The sequence below is a fragment of the Euphorbia lathyris genome, chromosome 3, assembly GCF_963576675.1.
Source record: "Euphorbia lathyris chromosome 3, ddEupLath1.1, whole genome shotgun sequence".
In the NCBI taxonomy this organism is placed as follows: domain Eukaryota; kingdom Viridiplantae; phylum Streptophyta; class Magnoliopsida; order Malpighiales; family Euphorbiaceae; genus Euphorbia; species Euphorbia lathyris.
In genome coordinates this window covers 25444128-25454505 of record NC_088912.1, presented here as the reverse complement: position 1 = coordinate 25454505, position 10378 = coordinate 25444128, and the positions used below count along the sequence as shown (strand labels likewise).

Here is a 10378-nt window from a genome sequence, read left to right as displayed (position 1 = left end):
CAGAAATTCATCTTTGAAAAACTATTTACAACTATATCAAATGATAATTTTGGATTATATCAAACTAGTAAAATCAATACTTTTAATATACTTTAATGATTGTAATTTATAAATTAGAAGTCTAGAATATATTCTCTAGGGTTTATGATTTATGAATTGGAGTCTAGAATTTTTAAATTATAGTGTAAAATCATAATATATAGAGAATAATGACATATTAAGAATTAAGTTTGGTGATATGACTTAGTTGTAATTTTGTACTTAATTATGATATTCATGTATTTGACCCTAAACTTTAGATGTTTATATACACTTTAAGCTAAGAAAAATCATGGATGTGGTAGAGAGTAGTATTCATAAGTACAAAAAGGAGATAGTTCTAGAATACAAAAATCATATCAACGGTGAGAAGCTTTATTGTGGATCGGGACTAGTACTAGTCTTTCCATTCAGATGATACCACGTCAACAACAGTTAGAATGATATGACATTATCTGAGCGAACAGAATCAATACTAATTCCCCAACGTAAAATAAATTCATCATGAGTTTAGATATCAATATACAAAACCATTTAGTAAATCAATGTAAAAATATTATCCTAATACCTCTAATCTTTTTAATTTTACTAATTAAATATTTAATATTTCAATTTGAAATATTGAATTACAACAAGACATTATAGTGAAACAAACATCAAATATATTTACAAAATAAAACGCCATGTAATATATTAAACGGATTGTGCTTAATTAACCGAATTTGATCATATAATAGCCATTACAATACTATGTAGATATTGTGTGTTTTTTTTTTAATCTAACATTTTGGATCTAATTGATGTAAAATACATTACATTTATTAGACATTTACCTTACTAATAAGTTTTAATCACGCTTTCTTCATTTAGCGTATGAGACTCGTTTCATTCCTACCTTTCACATCCATGTATTTTCAGCATTAGCTAGATTCTTAATTGAAATACATAAGAAGATTACTCCAAGGCATTTTTGTTTGCTTCCAAGAGAGAGATACAAATAAACAACTTAAGCTCATTCAAGAAACAACAAGATCAAACAAAACCCATCAATTTCAATGACTTCTTCCATTGACATCAAAGCAACCTCATCTTCATCTTCAAGCTTTCAATGGAAACATGATGTTTTCATAAGTTTTAGAGGAGAAGATACCCGCAAAAACTTCACAGACCATCTCTATGCTGCTTTGAAACAGAAAGGTATAATTGCATTCAGGGATGAACAAACTCTTGCTAGAGGAGAATTCATATCTCCACAACTTTTGGAAGCCATTGAAGAATCAAGATTTTCAATTGTTGTTATTTCAAGAAACTATGGTTCTTCATCTTGGTGTTTAGATGAACTTGTTAAGATTCTTGATTGTATGAACACTGTTGGAGTTCATGTTTTTCCTGTGTTCTATCATGTTGATCCTTCTGATTTGAGGAAATTGAAAGGGAATTTTCAGAGTGATTTTGCTAAACATGAGGAAATTTATGGAGTGGATTCAGACAAGGTGAAGAATTGGAAGGTTGCTTTGAAACAAGTTTCCAATTTATCTGGATGGGATTTACAGGATAGGTAATTAATTTGATTTCATCTTTAGTTTCTTCTAATATTCTCTTAAAAAAGTTTGAATCTTGATTCTTATTTGAATGAAAATATTATCTTACTATCAGGATATAGCTCACTAGACCTAGCAATTATCGTGTTCGAGTCATGTTCATATCGTGTCATGTTCGGGTTCGTGTTAAAAAGAGTAAACTCAAACCCAACCCAACCCAAAAACTTTCCTCTCATAATCACGTTAACCCGTTTGGGTTAGTGTCGATTTTGTGTCGTGTTTTCGGATTGCATGTAATTTTGTTATGCATATATTTTAAAAATATAAGAAGATATATTACTATTTTTAAATACTTCATGTCATTTTTAGTTTAGTATGTTAACACTAACTATCGAAAAGTCCGCTAATACCATGATAAGGGTCATATAACGTGTTTATAACGATTTAGGAAGTTTGAATCAATATTTGCAAATAATAATTATAATTTTATTATCTTTATTAATAAAGTGACATATAAAAACATAAGAGAATATAAGAATAAGTTTAAATATTCGTATCATTTGGTGTTGTTTTTGAGTTAGCATATCAACTCTAACCCAATCAAAAAAGATACATGTCAGTTTCATGTCCACCCAAGAATGACACATTCCCTACACTCAAACACTAAAATTACGTGTCCATTTCGTGTCATGTAATCGGGTCATGTGTATTTTTGCCACCTCTATAGCTGACTATGTTTCACAAAAACGGACATGGACACCGAAAACAAATTGTTATCATATAGCTAGGAAATGGTAATGGAAACGGAAAAGTAACAGAAACATAAACGGATATGATATGAACACGGAAAGTTAATGAATAAGAGTTTCCGTGCAACATAGTTAGCTAACTAGAGAAAAAACATTATTCAGCAACTCAATTCTTTTTATTTGCTTTGCAGGCATGAGGCAGAATTGATTCAAGAGATAGTTCAAGAGATATTCATTAGAACAAATAGTACATTCTCAACTTCTGCTAAGAATCTTGTTGGAATAGATTCTCATATAGAGAAACTGAATCAATGCTTAGATCTAAAATCCGATAAGATTCGGATCGTCGGAATCCATGGAATGGGAGGGATAGGGAAGACAACCATAGCTAGAGTCATCTTTCACATGATTTCACATCAATTTGAAAGTAGTTGCTTTCTTGCAAATGTTAGAGAAGTTTCTGAAACAAAAGGTCTAGTTACATTACAAGAACAACTTCTCAATGAAACATTGATTGAAACTAGCATTAAAATATGGGATATCTATAAAGGAATCAACATGATAAGCAACAGACTCCGTCGAAAGAAAGTTCTTATCGTTCTAGATGATGCAGATAAGTCCAATCAGCTAGATTGTCTCGTAGGAGAGCGAAACTGGTTTGGTGTAGGAAGCAGAATCATTGTAACTACAAGAGATGTTCATTTGCTTGTTAGACATGAAGTTGACAATGTATATAAGATGCAAGGACTGAATTTCGTCGATGCTTTTCGCCTTTTTTGCTTGAAAGCATTCAAGAATGTGCATCCGAAAGAGGACTATTTAGAGTTGTCTAAGATGGTTGTGTTGTATGCTAATGGTCTTCCTTTAGCTCTTGAAGTTCTTGGAAGTTTTCTGTTTGGAAGGAGTGTTGAAGAATGGAAAAGCGCGGTAGAAAGACTGAAAGGAGACTCCGAAAAGGAGATTCTAGACCGGCTTGAGATAAGTTATGATGGTTTGAAGCAAACTGAGAAGAAAATATTTCTTGATATTGCTTGTTTTCTTAAAGGAATGAAGAGAGATTATGTGATAAAAGTACTAGATAGTTGTGGTTTTTATCCTACTATTGGAATTAGTGTTCTGATTGAGAAATCTCTTATAACAATAGGGAACAAGAACATTATTTGGATGCATGATTTGTTGCAAGAAATGGCCGAAAACATTGTCCGAAAAGAATCCCTTGATGAACCCGGAAAACGCAGCAGATTGTGGATGGATAAAGATGTTTATCATGTTTTAGCTACTGATATGGTGAGTAGTGGTCTCAAGTTCGATTCCTAGTGTATCTCGAACTATTAATCGAAACTATCTATCGAAAATGTATAGATTTTAACTAGTTTATGTTGTATTTTCAGGGAACAGAAGCAATTGAAGTGATAGCATGCAAGTCTAGGGAACAAAAAGAGGTAACTTTGAGTGCTAAAGCATTCTTAAAGATGAACAAGTTGAGAATGCTTAAGATCTCAAATCTGCAGCTACCGCAAGGCCTCGAATTTCTTTCGAACGAGTTACGTGTCCTCGAATGGCATAAATATCCATTGAAGTCCTTGCCATTAGGCTTCAAACTTGATAATATTGTAGCACTTGACTTGAGTTGGAGTCACCTAAAACAACTATGGAATGACAGCAGAGTAAGATGACATTATTTTCATTTTTCGACATTCAAACAAACCGAAATTTCTGAAAGATGTAATCTTTTTTCTTCTCTGGATTACAGACCTTTGACAGGTTAAGGTTTATCAATCTCAGCCACTCCGAAAACATGACAAGAAGTCCTGATTTTAGGCAAACACCAAACCTTGAGGAACTAACACTTGAAGGTTGTACAAACTTAGTTGAAGTTCATCCATCAATCTGGCATTTCAAAGGGCTAAAAGTCCTGAACTTGAAAGATTGCAAACGCCTTTCGACGTTTCCAAGCATCATCGACATGGAAAATCTTCAGATCCTTAATGTTTCTGGATGTTCAAAACTCAACAAGTTTCCAGAGATCAATGAAACCATGAAAAACTTATCAGAACTATTCTTAGATGGGACTTGTATTGAACAACTTCCATTGTCAATTCGATTCCTTACCCGTCTCACCATTCTGAGCTTGAATTCTTGCAGGAATCTAACAAGTGTTCCTGATTGCATTTGTGGATTCACATCTCTTAACACTCTCAACCTCCATGGTTGTACAAAGCTTGATAAGTTACCAGATAACTTAGGAAATGTAGAAAGATTGGAGATCCTTGATTTGGGGGGAACTTCAGTAACTCATCCGCCGTCTTCCATAGTTCTATTGAAGAATCTGAAAACATTATCTTTTCAAGATTGTGTTGGTTTAGAACAAGAGCAATCATATAAATCTTGGTCTTCATTGTTTAGCTTTAGCTACTTCCTTTTTCCAAGAAAAACTTCAAATTCTCTCTGTTTATCTCTCCCTTCTTTGTCAAGTTTATGTTCCTTAACAAAGCTAAACCTCAGCAACTGTAATCTGCTGGATGGAGCAGTTCCTGCAGACATAGGTTCCTTATCATCTTTGAAGAGATTAGATCTAAGTGGCAATGTATTCATTAGTCTCCCCGAAAGCATAAGCCAGCTTTCGAATCTCGAACACCTTTACTTGATGTGCTGCAAAAGGCTTCAATCTTTACCTCAACTTCCATCAAGCTTGCTATCAGTAGAGGCAGAAGACTGTGTAGAACTCCAAGTTTTCCCCAATCCAGTGACACAATGTGCTTCGAAATGTTCGATATTCACTCTCTTTAACTGCTACAGATTGGTGAAGAATCATGATTGCAACAGATTAGTACTGTCCTGGCTCAAAACATACCTTCAGGGAGTTGGAAAAGCAAGCGAAAAGTTCGATGTTCGAATACCAGGAAACCGGATTCCAAGCTGGTTTATCCATGAAAACAAAGGGAGTTCAATTAGAATAGATGTATCCCCCAATTGGTATGATACCACATTCATGGGATTTGCTGTTTGTGCAGTACTTAATCATCATCCGCGCCCGAACATGATGAAAAGACCAGAAGGTCTTCCATTCATAACTTGCAGTATGAAATGCTCATTTGCAGTAAATGAAGGTCAATTATGCAACTTAGCTAGAAACTCAACTCAAGTAGGATCAGATCATCTATGGATTATGTATATGCCAAGCCATTCTTTCCACAGGACTAATTTTGAGAATGTGCAGAATCATATTACATTTTCATTTAGTACTCATTGGTCATCTAGTTGGAATGTGCAAGTTAAGAAGTGTGCTGCTCGTTTAGTGTATGCACAAGATGTGGAGCATTTGCTTAGTTTTGATGACAAACCAGTAGAGGAAACTGAAACTTCTGCTAAGCGAAATCGCGGTAAGTTCAATGTTGATGAAGAACCTGATGATGAGGAGTCGCAGCCAAAGAGATTCAAATGGATATGAAGAACTCAGAATGGAAGAAAATAAAGGTCCTTGCTTTTTGTAATTTTACATTGATTTTTATCTGTTGGCACAATGGGTTTGGTCCTTCTCAGTTGCATTTTACTTTATGTAATCTGTATACTCAGAAACATTATTTTTCTTGCAATTTAATGGAGATATATGATACAAAAAACTGTCCCTTATTTATTGTTGACTTGCTTAAAAGTTTAAATAAGATATTCTCAAAGTGTAGAGAGAATTTTCCCGAGAATCACATAGGTAGAGATGTCTTCACCCAAAAAAGTATGACTTAATACATTTCAACTTTAAATATATCTCATTAAAGTTTTTAACTTGTTTAAAGTCATCTATTAATCCTTTAAACTTATTTAGAGTTACTTATTGATTTTCTAAATTTACTAACAACAACAAAGCCTTAGTCCCAAAATGATTCAGGTCGGATAACATGAACCGTCATACGAAACTAGTGAAATCAAGTCGTGTTAGCGACATAAATTCTCTCACTCCACTCCGTCTTATCCACTACCATATTTTCCTCAATCCCCAATAAACTCATATCACCCTCAATCACCCTCTTCCAAGTTTGCTTAGACCTTCCTCTACCCCTCACATTTGCATCCCTTTGCCACTCTTCAATCCTTCTAACTGGTGCATCAAGCGCAATTCGTCTAACATGGTCAAACTACCTTAATCGGTTTTCCCTCATTTTATTCCCAATAGATATAATCTCTACTTTTGTCTTAATTATTTCATTACTATCCTTTCTTGTATAACCACACATCCATCGTAACATAGCATCTCCGCTACCGAAATTTTATGAATGTGATAGTGTTTCACTGCCCAACATTATGTACCATATAACAATGCAAATCTAATTGTCTAGAATTTTTCCTTCAATCTATTAGGCATCCTGAGGTCGCGAAAGAAACTCGTAGCAGTCTTCCACTTCGACTAACCAAATTTAATCCTATTAGCAACATCTCCATCTACTTCTCCATCCGTTTGAATAATAAACCCTAAATAACGGAAACAATCTGAGCCCTTGACAACCCTCCCATCCAGGGTGATTGTCTCTATCTCTCTACTTGTATCCCTACTAAACTTATACTCCTAAATTTGATTAAAGTGACATATTTCCTAAATTTGTTTAACCATTTCAACTTATCTTAATTTCCATTTTACACTTGCCATGTAGGACTTATGATCTTAATCTAAGCAAGTTCAACCACTAACAAGACCTCTCTAAAATTTAAGGAAATACATGGACGTTCCAGTGGACATTATGCACTTGTTACACAACAACCCCTTAGAGGAAGGGCCAAGCAAGGGGGACAACGGGTCGGTTTGACTGCTTTACTTGGGGCCCCTTTCCAGCCCCTGAGCGCCTTTTAGCACCTGTTCATGATTTCATGTCCAGAGTGCTTAAGCGTATACCCTTACCTCTTATTACATTACTGAGGATAAACTGAGAAGACTACCCACAAAGAGCAGGAATGAATTTCCCAAATCGCGATGGGGTACAATCAAATTATTTGGTGAAGCAAAGAAGTACTTGTACTAAACTTGAAAGTATGGACAATCAAACTAAGGTAAAAAAAAAAAAAAAAAACTAAAAATGCATATACACATACAAAGAGTAAAGTTCAAGAAAGTGAGCATTCAGGAGGGAATCCTTGGGGGAATCTTTTGGAATCAGTACAATAATTATAGATCATGTAATTCTTCTGAACCCATTTGATTTTGGCTTGGCCAGTGGTGTCCAAAGATTGAGTGAACCATGAATTATTATTGGAAGAAGGGCAAGATGATGAAGCAGAAGTAGAAGACCAAATGCAGGCTTGGGCTTTGTAATTTGTGTATGAAGCAGTGAAAGGGGCTAAGCTCCAATCAGTCTTGACAAGTCCACCCCTTGTAGCCCAATCATCAGCATTCCATAGGCTTGAATATAGCCACATTCCTTGCTTCTTTGGGAATGCTATCCCATTTTGTTCTAGGTTCTTGAACTCTCTTATTGGACTCCCATCCACATAGAAACTGAGGAAACAAAAATATCAAATATATTGAGCAATTTGGGCCTAATTCCATATAAATCACTGGTATAAAATTGAGTTGGATCAATGGTTAAAGCTTATTTAGGGAGAGGAGGGGTAACTCTAACTCTAGTCTAGAGTTAGGGAAAGAAAAGTTTAGGGGGAAGGGTAACTCTAGTCTAGAGTGAAAGCATCAAGCTTGCAAATGGGCTTATAAAAGAATTTACATATGGCTTTATCTATATAGGGACAATAACCGCAGCTGAAATCGAATTCAAGTGAAGGTGTTATAAGAGTCGTTTCCTTACAGTTGAGTCCACATTCATATGTATGATTAAAGTTAATTGATAATATATATGTGATCTTAGGATAAATGAATAAGGTAGCAGGTATCTGCACCGGGTAAAAGTAAATTTTTAAATCAAATTTTCCGCTAAATTTTTTTTTATATAAAAATTGGATAATTCTATTGGGATCAGATAATATTAGATGGTATCTCTAATTTTTTTCTTTTGAAAGGAACTTTTTTTTGTGTGTGTGCTGAGAGTTTCCAAAAAGGACGTCTATTTTAGTACTATTCTCGTCCAAACACATTTAACTTTGGAATTTTGATGAGATACATTGGTCCTGTTTGGTAAAGAGCGTTTTGGGATAAAAATAGCGGTTTTGACCAATTTTAGAGGTTTGACCACTGAAACCGTTAATTGGAGTGTTTGGTGGAGAGAGGTTTGGGAGAGAGTTTTGGGATGAAAACGCTAATTTAGATAAAGCTCTTAAAATGAGCTTTTTCAATTAGCGTTTTGCAATATTAAAATTAATGGACTTCTTTAACCCTAATAGATAGACTCCTTCTTCTCCTGCGCCAAAATTAATGCCCTTATTCGTCTTTTTGCACAAACGCTATTATCAATCAGCTAATTTTTACCAAACAGATCTACACAAACAGTTAATCAAATCAGCTAATGTAATCAGCTAACAGCTAATGTAATCAGCTAACAACTAACAGCTAACAGCTAATTCCCAAACAGGGCCATTGTATTAGTGCGGTATGATTGCACCCCAATTATCTCTAATTTTAATGTGAAATATTTAATAAAATTAGCAAGAAATAGTAGGAGAGAGAATAGATTACATGATGGTTAGAGGATTCCAAAGAATGGAATAGGTGTGGAAGTCTTTGGTAGGATCAAACCAAAGATAAAATTGCTGCTCTTTATCACCTTTGCCTTGAGTATAAATATTAGTATGAACAATATAAGGTTCTCCACTAACATTACCAAGGAATTCGAAGTCTATTTCATCATGCATAGACCCCGTCGAAGATAGCTGCAACAATCAACACATCAACACAAAATAACCAAGTCAGAGTTTCAACTAGTATATTAACCAGCCTCCATTACATTTTACAATGTTCATTACAATGTTCATTACGGCCTACTAAATTAGAGTTTTAAAATTTGAGCTTCTGATTATTTATTTTTCCAAATTAAGCTTTTAAATTTTAATTCTTACACACATTTAACCCGCTCACTAAGAGCTCTGTCAGTTAAACCATAATGAAAAACTTAATATATATGAAAATTAAAAATTATATAATTATTTTAGGATTTTAAGAATTAAGTTTCTAATTTTTAGTTTATAAACTGTTAAATTAATAAAAAAAAATATAAAATATCTACTATATAATTTATGGATTCAATTCAGAGAGTTGTATTTTATCGATATATAAATATTATTTTTTTAAAATAAAAATATCATTAGTTATTAATTTAATTTATATAGAAGATCTCTAGCTAATTACAAAGATCTCTCTGTATCTTACTTTGTTTTTTTTACCATTGGATGAGTTTAGTTTGTCAAAGTTCATCACAATCCAACAAAGTAAGACAAAGTAAGCATACCCAGTATATGAAAATTTTAATTTGGGGTGAATTTTAGTAACCATCATGTGTCCTTGTTTCAAAAAAAAAAAAAAAATAACCATGTGTCCTCCGCCTATGAAGGCAGAGAGGCAACGGTTTTGAGTTGCCGGGGAACCACCCCTGACAGGAGTGCTTTGAGAGAGCTGGGTAGGGTCCCTTAACTTTCTACCCCAACCCAGGCCAAAACAGCACCGTTTTGACCTATGGAAGGGTACAAAAACATTCACCCAGCCCCCTGAAATTGGCAGTGTCAGCCCTTAGAGCTTCCCTCTGCCACTGATTATCTAGTTAAACAAAAGAAATGATTTTATCTCACATAGTAAGTAGTAACAGTTCCAGCAGAATTTCCAGGCACCAATTTGATCTGCATATCTATTTTACCAAACAAGAATTGCTTCTTTGATCTGAAACCAGAACCTGAGGCTTTGTCAAGTGAAAGAGTCAGAATTTGGCCATTGTTGAGGATTTTTGCTCTTCCATCTCCAAATGTTATGTCAAATTCTTGGTTGAAGTCAGCAGCTGAAGAACAAGAACAAGAAAAAGCAAAAATTAATGCAACAGAAACCATAATGATTCTTGTTGGAGAAGTAGCCATGATTCTGTTTCTTGAGAGAACAAAACAGAACTAGCTTTGGAAATTGTGACC

General features: G+C 34.3%; 2 protein-coding genes across 2 annotated transcripts; one reads left to right on the top strand and one right to left on the bottom strand.

The window, feature by feature from the left end:
- The first annotated feature begins 1078 nt into the window (after nt 1-1078).
- Nucleotides 1079-5930, top strand: LOC136224052 (TMV resistance protein N-like). Its single transcript, XM_066012273.1, has 4 exons — nt 1079-1597; nt 2521-3616; nt 3721-3996; nt 4083-5930. Exons 1-4 carry the CDS (start codon nt 1095-1097, stop codon nt 5778-5780), a joined length of 3573 nt encoding a protein of 1190 aa, XP_065868345.1. The 5' UTR covers nt 1079-1094; the 3' UTR covers nt 5781-5930.
- A 1435-nt stretch (nt 5931-7365) lies between these two features.
- On the bottom strand, nt 7366-10378 carry LOC136224844 (xyloglucan endotransglucosylase/hydrolase protein 24-like). Its single transcript, XM_066013271.1, has 3 exons — nt 10049-10378; nt 8943-9136; nt 7366-7814 (listed from the first exon to the last, which is right to left on the bottom strand). The coding sequence occupies exons 1-3, from the start codon at nt 10325-10327 to the stop codon at nt 7424-7426; spliced, it is 864 nt and encodes a 287-aa protein (XP_065869343.1). The 5' UTR covers nt 10328-10378; the 3' UTR covers nt 7366-7423.